We start from the raw sequence: 14,859 nt of genomic DNA on the forward strand, positions 1-14,859 counted from the left end.
CATACTATAGGTCTATTTGGGTATATCCTGCTTGGAGCTCATTGAACATCTTGGATGTATATATTCTTGTCTTTCATTAAATTTGGGAAGTTTTCAGCCATTATTTATTGGAATATTCTCTCTGCCCCTTTCTTCTTCTGGACCTCTCACAATGCTTATATTGGTATGCTTAATGGTTTCCCACAGGCTCCTCAGCCTCTCTTCACTTTTCTTCATTTTTTCTTTCTTCTGCTTCTCAGACTAGATGATTTCAATTGTATTACCTTCAAATTATCTGATTCTTTCTTCTGTCAGCTCCAATCTACTGTTGAACCCGTTAGGAATTTTTCATTTCTGTTACTGTGGCCTTCAACCCTCTTTGGTTCCTTTTCATAATTTCTGTCTCTATATTGATAATCTCTATGTTCATCTGTTGTTTTCTTGATTTCCATTAGTTCTTTGTCCATGTTTTCCTTTAGCTATTTGAACATATTTAGGGCCATTTTTAAAAAGTCTTTTCTGGAATGTCCCAGGCCTGATCCTCTTCACTGATAGTTTCTAATGTTTTAATCTTCTCCTTGGCCTGGGTCATTGCCTCTTGTTTCTTTGTTTTTTAAGCTTTTGTTGGAACTTGGGCATTTTGATATTTTAATGTGTTACCTCTGGAGTTTAGACTCTGAGGCATCTGTTTCTTAACCTTGTATCCAGTTAGTATTATAACAGAGCTTTCCTTGATTGCCAGGAGCTAACAAAAAAAAAAAAAAAAAAGAAAAAGAAAAAAAAAGAAGGGAAAAAAAGCACCTTTCCTAGTATTTCTTGATTTGGCATTCGCCTTATTACTGTAATCCTGTAACTGTTTTCTGGAGCTTTTAGAAATATGTTTCTGCCTGTTCTTGCTGGTTGTTCAAAGCTTCTGTAGGGGGCAGAGCCCTAAAGTGACTCACTCCACCATCTTGATCAGGATTCTTCACATACTTATACTCATGAATTGTTCCCTTCCAAAATATATTTGCTACAAATATGTAGAGAGACATGTTAGAAGTGCCCATTATGCTTATTGATGAATGGTAATTTATATTTTATTATAATAAACTTTTCATTGAGTGCCTGCTATGTACCAGACATTGTAGTAGATATTTATATTATTTCTAGTTTTCATGTAACCTAGATGTCAGCTGGAGGTCTCCCTGTTGGGTGTGGGAGGGTACATATAGAGGTACAAAAAAGGTTCTGAACATCTATTTTTCCCTAGATTTCTTGTAAGTTAGTTCATCTTACAATTCAAAATGGAAGATTGCCTATCATCTTGCCATACTGTACATTCTATCTTTCCATTCCATGCAACATTCACCCAGTTATGAAACCTAGCCTCTTCTTCAGTTTCCACATATATTATATTCACTTGAGGAGTTTGTGTATGTGGTAGATTTTGCTGAAAAGGAGGGAAGGATTTATTCATAGCATCACAAATAACTTCAAATTAACACCAAATTATCTCATACCACCTGGGAATTTTTTTTCTGCTGAGTAGTTAACCCCACATAAAGGCACAGTCCCCTCTTTCTCATCTTCTCCCACCTCCAAGATTCACCCCATACCCCAACTTCCCTTCTAATTCAATTATGAATAACATTTTTGTCCTTATTCCCTAAGGCTTGCCTTTGCATATCTGAACTGATCTAGTTATTTGCTCAAGATCAACAAAATAGTCCTGCCACTGTCAGAATTGTCCCTTCTTGTAAGTCAGTAGTGGTTATAAATTGCAGTTTTTTCCTTCATAATGTCAGATAACACTGTAAGAATTGGTATTATCCTCATTTTATAGATGAGGGAACAAGCTCAGTGAGTTTAATGCCTTGCCCAGGGTTATTCATTTAGTAAGTGACAAAGTCTTAGTCTAAATCTAGGTCCATTTGAATCCAAATCCTGTGCACTTTCCATGAAACAAGACATGACTCAAAAAAGAAATAGGAAACAAAGCACTTTAAGGTTCCTGAGCTTGAAAATAGGAAGATTGCTTTGAAAAAGCATAGCATCTATTTGGTATAGGAACATATAGCCTTACCATTGTTGTCCCAAAGGTGCTGTTTAAGAAAGTAGGGGAACAGTAAGTGAAAAAGTTTCGGTAATTTGAAAATGCCTGTCTGTTATCAAATCAATGGGACATTTATTATGGTTAATTTAATAATTTTATCTTTTAAAATTCATTTAGGCATTGACTTTTACCTGAAAAGTATTTGTTAATCCTCTCTGCCTTTTCTCATATTATTTCTTTTCAGAAATAGTTTTGCTAACACCTGCTTTTATATTACAGAGACAATTAAAGGCAGATGCTAAAAAAGCTATTGGAAGACTTCAGTTGCGCACACTGAAACAAGGAGACAAGGTACATTTATGACTTCTAAATACTATTTATCTTAAAGCAATATAATTATAATTATACTATTAACTATATTTAATAGTTTACATTAGGGTTCACTCTGTGTTGTACAGGTCTATGGGATCTATAAAAATTTTTATTCTGGTAACATATATACAGCTTAAAATTCCCATTTTAACCACTTTAAAATATTCAATTCAGTGGTGTTAATTACATTCACAATGTAGTGCTACCATCACCACCACTAATTGGTTTGTTAGGCTTCTGTCATTGAGTTTTAGGAATTCTTTATATATTCTGGATATTAAACCCTTATGTGATATATGATTTCCAAATATTTTCCTCATTGTGTGGGTTGTCTTTTTACTTTCATGATAAAGTTCTTTGGTGCACAAAAATTTTTAATTTTGATGAAGTTCCATTTATTTATTTTTCTTTTATTGCTCATGATTTTAGTGTAAAATCTAAGAAACCATTGCCTAACAGACAATCTTGAAGTTTTCCTCTGATTTCTTCTAGGAGTTTTATAGTTTTGCCTCTTACATTTTACTAGTTGATCCATTTTGAATTGATTTTTGTGTATGGTTTGAGGTAGGGGTCCACCTTCCTTCTTTTGCACATAGGATATCCAGTTTTCCCAGCACCATTTGTTGAAGAGACTCTTCTTTTCCTACTGGGTGGACTTGATACCCTTTTCAGTAATCAACTGGCCATAGATGTGAGTAATAAATTGATTTTTGACAATGGTACAAAGGCAATCAACAAAGAAAGGATAGCCTTTTCAACAGGGTATCTAATTGTTTAGCTATCCATATGCAAAAATTGGCTATCCATATTCCAAAAAATGAACCTCAATCCATACTTTGTACCCTAGGCCAAAACTAACCCAAAATTGATCTTAGACTTACAAAACTTCAAAAAGAAAACTTTGGAGAAAAATATCTTTGTAACTTGAGCTAGGCAAAGATTTCTTAGATATGACACCAAAAGCAAGATCCATTTAAAAAATTGAGAAACTTGACCCTGTCAAAATGTAGAATTTCTACTGTTTTAAATCTCCTGTTAAGAGAATGAAAAGACTAGCCACAGGCTGGGAGAAAATATTTGCAAATCATATATCTAATAAAGAACTGTATTCATAATATATAAAGACCTCTCAACACTCGAAGAAAGAAAACAATCAAAAAAAAGGGCAAAACATATACTTCACCAAAGAAAATACATGAATGTCAAAAAAGCACATAAAAAGATGTTCAACATCATTAATCATTAAGGAAGTACAAATTAAAACCGCAGTGAGATATCACTACATACCCATTAGAATGGCTAAAATGAATACAACTGACTATATAATTGCTGACCAGTATGTGGAGCAGCTGAAATTCGAATATGTTGCTGGTGAAAATGCAAATGGTACAGCCACTTTGGAAAACTTGTATTATGAAGTTAATACACTTACCATATGAGCCAGCAATCTCATTACTGGGTATTTACCGTAGAGGAAACAAAATTCAAGCCTATGTTCACAAAACACCTGTACGCAATTGTTCATAGCAGCTTTATTCATAATTGCCCCAAACTGGAAGGAACCCAGATGTCCTTCAGCTGGTGAAATGGATAAACAAATTATGGTATATACTTATCATGGAAAACTATTCAGCAATAAAGAAAGGGAGAGAAACCTACTGATACAACAACATGGATTAATCACAAATCCATTATATTAAGTGAAAGAAGCCAAAATTAAAAGACTAGATAATACAGTATTCCATTTATATGACATTCTGGAAAAGCAAAACTATAGGAACTGAAAATAGATCAGTGGTTGCCAGGGGCAAAGGGGCATGTTGGATTTTGTTTGAGTAATAGAACTGCTGTATATGTTACTGTGGTGGGGATTAAATGACTGTATATATTTGTCAAAACTTGCAGAACTATACATTGTGAATTTTGCTGTGAATTATAACTGTTTTTTTTTTAAAGAATAGCATAACTATAGAATGTATACAAATAGCATTTTGTGAATTGTGAAATCAGGAAAAATAGTTTGTGCTGCATGTTTCTCTTTGTTCTCTTTCCCTTTTGGTTGGCTTTCTTATTTTACCTTTTTTAAGCCTAAATAATTTTAAATGGCTTATTGTTACTTTACAGTTATATGGGCATTTAATGATTTGTTGTTCTTCCTTCTAGAGGAATTTATGCTAGTTAAATACATGTGTATTCTGACCTTGTTTTGTTTAATGTTTTTCTTATCTATCAGAGTAACAATAACTATTTGCTTGCAGGAAATCGGCCCTGATGGAGATAGTTGTGCTGTGTGCATTGAACTGTACAAACCAAATGATTTGGTGCGCATTTTAACCTGCAAGTAAGTTTGATTTTCTTTTACATCATCGATAAGAACAGTTGACCTACAAAAGTAGTTGTGATGGGAGAAAACAATTTTGAATGTTTCCAAATTCATGTAAAGAAAGTTTGTTTTTAACTTATTTTCATTTACATATAGAAGAATTCTTGTTTTTTAATAATACTGGAAAATCGTATGTCTAATTGTTTGTATAAAGTTTCCATGATCTGATACAGTTTTTAAAGCCTAATTCCACAGTAAACTGAGAACAAAGCCAGTAGAAAAATTATATGTACATATATAGTAAGGTAGTACTGGATCATTTAATTTTAAATTCATTCTGACCAATAATCCTATTTGAAAAAAAAGAAAAAACAAAATCAACTTGTGAGCACCTATTTGGAAGTCTTCATTCTTTAGTTTTTTTATTACCCCTCTTCTGAAGATTCTACTAAACACTCTTTCTTTTAGCTCTTAAATAGTGGTTTTCTTGAAATGTATCATATTGCCTTAAGTATTGGTGCTATGTTGTACTCGTACTATATTGAACTGTATTATTTAGAATGACAAACTGTACCATTGTACACTGAGGAAATGACAAGATAATTTTTTAAGATCAGAAATACTGAACAAAGTCTTATGTTGGGTAGCATCTTAGCCATTTTCCAGTAATAATTACTGAAAATAGTTTTTTGAAACTTGAGTAATGAGACTTTTATATTTAAATGTACTGTATTAGGAAACTTGCAATTCTTTTTCTGTAGCTCCTTCTTAGTATTAATGCTATAATAGCATTTAAAAGAAAAAAAAGACATCCATTAAAAAACTAAGTGAAATTACAGGGTGACCTGTTAGTATATTAGGCAAAGCTTTATTACTATTTCACAACTGATAACTAAATTGTGTGGTGTTTTTTCTTAATTAGCCATATTTTCCATAAGACATGTGTTGACCCATGGCTGTTAGAACACAGGACTTGCCCCATGTGCAAATGTGACATACTCAAAGCTTTGGGAGTTGAGGTAAATATTTCTACACTATTTATAAATGAAGGAACTTAAGCAGTATGTTATTTATGTACCTGGCCTCCAGGAAAATAACATCTTTCTAGCTATGTAATGTGCCAGAATTACAATTTATATCTAAAATTGGAACTCTTTACATCTCAGACACAGTAAGGTGCCATCTTGGACTACCTCCATATTCCTTCTTCCTCCCTGTTTCCAAGTGTACTTATTATTTGGCCACAGTTTAAAGTGATTACCATATAAGCTGCCTACTTGGCTTCTGATACCTCTTTCTCTTTTTTAGTTTCTCATTGTTGCATTGGCAAAACTTGTAGTTAAATGAGGGGGTTTAGTTTGAAAAATCATATTAAGTATTAAATTATCACAGTATATACAACAGAAAGTTGTATATAAAATGTTTTTAACTGAAGGAGATACACAGAAGACAGTGATTCTCAGTTCTCCTAGGGGGAGAGCATGAGACTTTTTTTTTTCCCTTGAGTGCCTACCTTGTAGCAGACATTATGTTCAGAAATTCTGGGATTACCCAAATGAACATGTCAGACAGGTTTGAGGGCAATCTGCCTATTGCATCTTCCACCCCACTGGTGAACCCAGTTATTCTAAATGCTCTGGCTGGGAACAGCAAGAAATTTTTGTGGTCATCAAAAGGGATATAGGTTTAAAAGACTAGGAAACATTGCTCTAATGAGTCACCTATGAAGAAACTATGTTATGATCTGTCAAGAAAAAGCATGTGCTCTAAGTCTTTTAATTTGTTCAAATGCTTTCCAAAGGTGGATGTTGAAGATGGATCCGTGTCTTTACAAGCCCCTGTATCGAATGAAACATCAAATAGTGCCTCTCCTCATGAAGAAGATAATCACAGTGAGACTGCATCATCTGGATATGCTTCAGTACAGGGAGCAGATGATCCACCTCTGGAGGAACAGGTCCAGTCAGCGAGTAAGCACCATGCTGAGGGTCAGTGAACACCCCCTCTCACCCTCTAGTGATCCATTGTGGATCATATGCCCTTCAGAATACCACTGCTTTTTATCTATGTTCCATTCATCTAATTCACCTAATAACACATTCCCGTTTTTTTTTCTTACTTAAAATGATGCAATACGTGGTGTGCTTTTCTCTTGATGTAATATGCACATACACAAATGTCTGTAAAACAGATGAAATCTATCAGAGGTGGGGATGATTGACAAAAGAAAAAGATTTATTGGAAATTTTCTCTCTAGTGCATGTGCATTTAAGTGTTGGCTTATTAACTAGTTACAGAAGCTGAGAAGAAACGTTTATTGCTGATCAATCAGAAATTAAGATAAAGCATTGTTTATTGCTGATCAATCAGAAATTAAGATAAAGCATTGTTTATTGCTGATCAATCAGAAATTAAGATAAAGCAGCCCTGAAATGATAACATAGAATTCCGTTTACAAAAGCTTGATTTATATACAACTCAGGAACCCGTGTTTTGCAGATAGGAAACTGTTTACAAATGGTATGTACTGCCATCTGTTGGCTACATGCCATGAAATGAACAAACTGTAGAAACTTAAAGTAAATATATTATTTTTAAAATTCATGTGAATTAGTATTGCAACTTAGTAATTTGATACCAATGGAGACATTTTAGGGAATTTTATTATTTTTGTATCCTAGAAAAAGAGAACTTCTATGAAAATTATTTCCCCTTTCTTCAATTTCAAGCCTTTTTCACATTTTTTTTTTGTAGTTTGAAAGTTTTTTTCTCAGTTCTCATGTTGAGGTAATTAGTCTAATTCTAGCATTGAAGTATAAGATAAACTAATTCTCGAGATGACTTGTGAAAGTATCAGCTTCCTATGACTAAACGTTTGTCCTCTCGATGCTTATCAGTGCCTTAGGTACCATTTCTGAAGACATTACAGGGAATACTACCATACAAAAGCAAGCCTCATATTTCTTGTAATCTAATCTTCAGACCTTACCTGGAGTATAAAGTAGTCATAAGAATTTTAGTAATCTGTGGATTATTCTACCTATAATAGAGAATCGTTGCCTGTTTGCCCCAGATGATGTTTTCTCTCATAACTGTGGTAATAAAGTTGAGTGAAGATACAAAATAATTCAATTTATTACTGCACTCCTAAAAGAAGTTCTGATCTACATTTTTTGCATGCTATACTCTTATGGGGAGTGGTAAGCAGAACAGATTTTGCAAATAATATGAGAAGCAAGTGAAATGATGGTCCATATTCCTCTTTCTGTATTCTTTACCTGGGTGAATGGTATCCCAAACTAGAAACTAGAGAAATCCTGGATTTTTCCCTCTCCCCCTTCCTATTGAGTTGACAACCTTTTTGTCAAATCATCCACTAATTTCTTACCTTAATAGCACAGACATAGTTTGTGCCACTGTCTTCTCTCTGCCCACTCCTTCCACTCCTCCCCCTGCCAAGAAATTAGGGAAACCTAGTTTAGCTCCTGTTTCTCCCTTAAGACTCACCCTCCTTTAAGAAGACTTCCTTGACTTGCATATGTGGCCCTCCTGACTACTTCCATAGAACTGTCATTGCACTTAATTATGTTAAAGCTTTTTTTTTAAAGTTTTTTTTTTATTTCCTTTGGGTATTCTCAATCATATACCCAGCACCCAGCACAGCTTGCCGCATAGTAGATAATCAAATATGTGTTGAATGACTGACTACCTAGAATAGATTTAATTTTAGCTATGATTATATCATCTATTATGAAATATAGTTTGGGGGTCCTACATATAAGCCATCCATTATTATGATGATAGTTGATTTGCATAAAAAATTTTAAATACATAATTGATTAGACCAAATGTGTCTATTAAAAAACTATTTGCCTACTATGCATCATATCATTTTACTAGGTTTTATCAGAGCACCGTTTTTCAAACTAAACATGCATCAACATCACCTAGAGAGTTTGTGGAAACACAGGTTGTTGAAGCCCACCAACAGAGTGTCTGACTCAGTAGATCTAGGGTGGGGCCTGAGAACTTACGTTTCTAATAAGTTCCCAGGTGATACATTCAACGCTTGTCCAGGGACCACAGTTTGAGAACCATTGTATAAGAGCACTAGTTCTCAACCCTGGAAGCACTTTAGAATCACCTGGAGAGATTTTAAACATTACTGATGCCTGGACTGCACCCCAGACCAGTTATTTTTGTTTCCTAGAGAGTTCCAAGCAGATACCATGAAATGGGTTGGTTTTAAACGATGGGAATTTATTAGCTTACAGATTGAGGCCATGAGAATGTCCACATCAAGGCATCATCAAGGTGATAGTTTCTTCCCAAAGACCAGCTGCTGGCAATCCCTGGCTCCTCTGCTACATGGCAAAGCACAGGGCGGTGTCTGCTGTCCTCTCCCTTTTCTTCTAGGTTTCGTTACTTTCAGCTTCTTGCTTCCTTAGCTTTCTCTCTCTGTATTCGTTACGTTTATAAAGGACTCCAGTAAGAGGATTAAGACCCATTCTGAATGAGGTGGGTCACATCTTAACTGAAGTAGCCTTATCAAAAGATCCTACTTACAATAGGTCCACACCCACAGGAATGGATTACGTTTAAGAACGTTTTTGGGGGGAACATACAGCTTCAAGCCACCATACCAGTTAAGTCAGAATCCATGAGGGGCAGAGCCCAAGCACAGGCATTTTTTATTTTAATTTTGAAATAATTTCAGACTGACAAAAGAGTTTCAAAAATAGTACAAAGAATTCCAGTATACTGCTTATTCATTTTCTACAAATGTTAACATCTTCTACAACCATATACAGTTATCAAAACCAGGAAATTAACATTGATACAATGCTGTTAACAAAACTACTGACCTTAATTAAATTTCACCATTTGATCCACCAATGTCCTTTTTCCCAGCCCAGAATCTTACATTGTATCTGATTGTCATGTCTCCTTAGTCTAAAATCTGTGACAGTTCCTCAGTCTTCGTCTTTCATGACCTTGATACTTTTGTAGAATTCTGGTTTGTTGTTTTGTAGAATGTCCTTCAATTTGGGTTTGTCTGCTGTTTCCTAAATGATTAAATTCATTGTCCATTGTCCCATTTCTGGCAAGAATACCATGGGGGTGGTAGTGTACCCTTCTCAGTGCCTCATATTAGGACACACATGATGCCCATGTCTTATTACTGGTGATTTTAACTTTGATTACTTGGTGACTATTAAGTATTTTATAGAGAGACACATTGAGACTATGCAAATATCTCTTCATAATCTCACCCACTAATTTTTTTTTTTTTTTTTTAACAAGGGGGAAGAACACTCTTTTTTTATTCTCTTCCTGTGTGTTAAATAGTTAATACAGCAGATGTAGCAATTGAGGGATAAATCATGTTCCACAAATAGATTTATTTGGAAAGAAAATAAACATTTATGGAATATCTATTATGAAACAGGCTTTGTGCAGGAATCTTGACATGCATTATCCTACTTGATCCTTATAACAGATTGGTGGTATTAGGAATCTTACAAAAGAAAAAAACCCTGAAGTTCAGAGAGGAGTGGTTTTACTAAGGGCACGCAGAGAGTTAAGCCTGTGTTTGTGTAACTCCAAAGTCCATTGTCTTGCCACCATACCACCCTACCTCAAGTGATTTACAATGAATATTGCTTATCATTTCTTCTCTTCCTTTTTGAATTTGTCATTCTTTCAACTCTTTTCTTAATTCTCTGTAGCACCTTTCTTTTTTTTTTTTAATATTCATTTTATTGAGATATATTCACATACCACACAGTCATATAAAACAAATCATACATTCGATTGTTCACAGTACTGTTACATAGTTGTACATTCATCACCAAAATCAATCCCCAACACCCTCATTACCACACGCACAAAAATAACCAGAATAATAATTAAAGTGAAAAAGTGTGCTTCAGGTTTTAAAGCAGGGAAGGATAGTGAGGCATTTACCTTGGGCCCCAAATTTAAGGGGCACCAAAAAACTCAGGAAATAGTATTTGAATGCAAGGTTTTAAAAAATCAAAAGTAATGCAAAAAGTCCATGGTGAACAAAATATCAAAATTTCAAATACAGATAACATTGGTAATGGTGCCATGCCAAGCCATTTAAGAGCATGATGCAAAGGTAGAATATCAACAATACTAATTTTTTTTTGGAGATAACAGTAAAAATAATGTTTATTGTTTATTTTCTGCTTACAACACAAATATATGCTCCTTGAATAAAATTTGGAAAACATATAAAAGTTTCAATGAGAAAAAGTAAAAATTACATATAACCCAACTTTTTAAAGTAACCAAATTTCTTATTATATTTCACTGATTTTTTTTTTAAATCTTCATTTTATTGAGATATATTCACATACCACGCAGTCATACAAAACAAATCGTACTTTCGATTGTTTACAGTACCATTACATAGTTGTACATTCATCACCTAAATCAATCCCTGACACCTTCATTAGCACACACACAAAAATAACAAGAATAATAATTAGAGTGAAAAAGAACAATTGAAGTAAAAAAGAACACTGGGTACCTTTGTCTGTTTGTTTCCTTCCCCTATTTTTCTACTCATCCATCCATAAACTAGACAAAGTGGAGTGTGGTCCTTATGGCTTTCCCAATCCCATTGTCACCCCTCATAAGCTACATTTTTATACAACTGTCTTCGAGATTCATGGGTTCTGGGTTGTAGTTTGATAGTTTCAGGTATCCACCACCAGCTACCCCAATTCTTTGGAACCTAAAAAGGGTTGTCTAAAGTGTGCGTAAGAGTGCCCACCAGAGTGACCTCTCGGCTCCTTTTGGAATCTCTCTGCCACTGAAGCTTATTTCATTTCCTTTCACATCCCCCTTTTGGTCAAGAAGATGTTCTCCGTCCCACGATGCCGGGTCTACATTCCTCCCCGGGAGTCATATTCCACGTTGCCAGGGAGATTCACTCCCCTGGGTGTCTGATCCCACGTAGGGGGGAGGGCAGTGATTTCACCTTTCAAGTTGGCTTAGCCAGAGAGAGAGTCACCCACTAATTTTAACATCTATTGATGCTTCTTGCATCCAATAATTACTATATTGTTTGCCAAATGGTGATTTGCTATTTCCATCATTATTTTTACTGTAAAGAAGAGCTGTCCCTTATCTTCCATTTACTTATTTATAACAGTATGGACTCACAGATATTTCTTTTATTTTATTCTATTATTCTCATGATTTATTCATTGCCCAGATTGTCCTAGATTTGGACAATGGGAACATGTTGGTGTCTATGTCCTTTCGACATGTTCCCATCATTTTTTTTTTTAGCACTTTTACTTTCTGGCACCACAAGATGTTCTAGGACAGTAATTGGCAAACCTTCTATGTAAAGGGCCAGATAGTAAATATATGAACTCACACACATTATACATCTATTTCTATATCCATTTATCTGTAGATATATGAAAAACAATGAGCTCATACTGAAACATGCAATTCCATTCCAACACCACAGGCTTCATTTTAGTCTCCCCCTTACCTTATTTATAACTACTTTCTCCAACAGTGAGAAACCTAGCTCTCATTATCCATGATCTATTTACTTATTTGTTCAACCTAGAATACACATAAAACAGTTTCAGCACTGCTAACCCACACTCCTGTGAAAAACAAATTTACTAACTAGTATAGAGTTCTTTTTCTCTTTAGCCTTATAGGATATAGACAAAACACTGTTTCCAAAGTTACTCAGATTAGTTATTTTCTTCTATGACGTCTCCAGGATGGGTAGATATTCCATTTGTGATATAGTTAGGTTTGTTTGTTACTATTGGTATTCCATTTTGGAGCATCACCCCCTCTTCCTGGTTGATTATTTACTTATTTATATATGTGTATGAAACACAGGTAATTTTTTAAAGTTCTCCAGATGATTGTAATGTACAGCCAGGTTTGAGAACTGTTATATTTAGGATAGCAAGGAGGCAAAATATCTAAATTTGCTCTTAAGGAGGCTATAATAAGTAGACGCAAACACACAAACATGAATCATGAAAGAGTAATTGTAAATCAGTATAATAATACCATATGTGCTTTATGTAAAACATAACATAAATTATATAATTATAGAAGGGACAGGAAATAAATGTAGTAATCAGAGTATGGTAAAATTGGACATGAAAGCCTTCTTGGAAATGAGTGTTGAATTTTGTCTGAAAGGAAGAAAGGGGCAAAATCATCCTTGTCATTTCTTTTCAAAGATGAAAACCTACAGCTGGTAAACCATGAAGCAAGTTCCGTGGCAGTGGATGTAGTTCCTCATGTTGACAACCCAACCTTTGAAGAAGATGAAACTCCTGACCAAGAGACTGCTGTTCGAGAAATTAAATCATAAAATCTGTGTCAATAGAAAACTTGAACCTTTAGTAATAACAGAACTGCCAATCAGAGCCTACTTTACTATTAATGAATTGGATAATCAATAAATAATAATGATAATGAAAGTGCTGAGATGACTAATATTATGCTATAATTAAATGGCTTAAATATTTAACCTATTAACTTTTTCCAAAAACTCATGTTTTTCATAGGCAAGTTTCCTCTTAATGGTGATAGCAAAAAACATTTTTAAACATTCAAAACTCTCTTCATGCAGTCATGATTTTCATTTATAAGAATTTTCTTTAAAATACTTGTTGCTTTTAAAATGTGGAGTAGCTGTAATCACTTTATTTTATGATAGTATCTTAATTAAAATAATACTACTTTAGCTTGGGCTATATGTGTCAGGGTTTTTCTCCAGGTGCTTATATTGATCTGGAATTGTAATGTAAAAAGCAATGTAAACTTAGGCTAATACATCATAAAATCTCTATTTAAGCTACATTAAGTTGATAGAACAAGATTAAAGCAAAATATTAATTTCAACCATTTTTTTTAAATTTGGCTAAATGTACTTCATGTGAGTGTTGAGCATAGTTTATAAGAGAATATGGACTGAATCAATTGGTATATTAATGACACCAGTTTTACACAAGATTATAGATAAAAACATTCCTTACAAAAATGCTGTGTAACTATTTCTCAAACTTTACTTGTGGGATTTTCAAAAGCACAGTATATAAATTACCATACTATGTGAAAATGATAATGAGAGAGAGTAAGTCACAAAAATTGGTCACTGATCTTGTGTATTGAATTAGTCTGCAGGAATTAGTCTATAGAAAAAATTTCCAAATAATGTTGACTTTGAAAATTGAGTTTATATTTTACCTAAATGGGCTAAAATTACATGAAATAAACTAAAATTCTGTCCATGTAGCTATAAATTTTGTGAATGCATTTTCTTGGTGTTTGAAAAAGCTGGGGGGCGGGGAGAATTCCAGGTGCCTTAATATAAAGTTTGAAGCTTCATCCACCAAAGTTAAATAGAGCTACTTTAAAATGCACTTTACTTGTATTCCATGTGGCTTATCTTTTGTTTTAGAGTTGTGTTTCTAGTACAGATTTTAGCAGAATTTAGGCAAAAATAGAATAGACATGTATTTTTCTTTGCTAAGTGTAGAATAGATGAAACCATTGCATTCTTGTACACTGATTTGAAATGCTGTAAATATGTCCCAATTTGTATTGATTCTCTTTAAATATAAAATGCAAATAAAATATTCCAATAAAAGTTTATGTCTGGGGTTCATTTTAGCTAACATATACTAACTTTTCACATACACTATGCCTGGATTTGGAAGAAAAAATGGTTGGATGTAAGTGATCATTGATATATTTGATCAACTAAAAACTAAAATTTTAGTATGATATATATTTACATATTTTATTACATAGAGAGGAACTGCTATCATTGTAGTATCACCGAGCCTATCTTGAATTATTTTAAAATGTAAGCAAGGAAAATAATGAAGTTGACCAGTAATAACATAAAGCTGGAAGAAGACCTTGCCGCTGGTCCATCTTTATACTACTCCAAACATAAGGACATTTTATTACCTACTTTAAAATGGTCTTTTCCCTCAGCCTTCTCATTGGCAATATGATCGTTAGGATGCTGTCAATGAATTAAGTGCATCTCTTTCTTTTGTCAAACATGTTAAGAATAAATAAATACTTGAAACACCTCATAACCATGATTATCAAACCAGGG

General features: G+C 33.9%; 1 protein-coding gene across 4 annotated transcripts in view; it reads left to right on the forward strand.

The window, feature by feature from the left end:
• Positions 1-14,368, forward strand: part of RNF128 (ring finger protein 128) — a 166,550-nt gene extending 152,182 nt beyond the window's left edge. For 2 of the 4 annotated variants that reach the window (XM_037821300.1, XM_037821298.1), the window contains exons 3-7: positions 2,294-2,365; positions 4,645-4,727; positions 5,632-5,728; positions 6,511-6,679; positions 12,965-14,368. In XM_037821300.1, coding sequence (XP_037677228.1) covers positions 2,294-2,365; positions 4,645-4,727; positions 5,632-5,728; positions 6,511-6,679; positions 12,965-13,098 — 555 coding nt within the window. In that variant the 3' untranslated portion in view covers positions 13,099-14,368. Of the gene's footprint in view, positions 1-2,293; positions 2,366-4,644; positions 4,728-5,631; positions 5,729-6,510; positions 6,698-12,964 lie in introns of all 4 variants that reach the window. The other 2 variants (XM_037821299.1, XM_037821297.1) reach the window with 1 other exon arrangement.
• Positions 14,369-14,859: the final 491 nt, after the last annotated feature.

Source organism: Choloepus didactylus, chromosome X, assembly GCF_015220235.1.
Source record: "Choloepus didactylus isolate mChoDid1 chromosome X, mChoDid1.pri, whole genome shotgun sequence".
In the NCBI taxonomy this organism is placed as follows: Eukaryota; Metazoa; Chordata; class Mammalia; order Pilosa; family Megalonychidae; genus Choloepus; species Choloepus didactylus.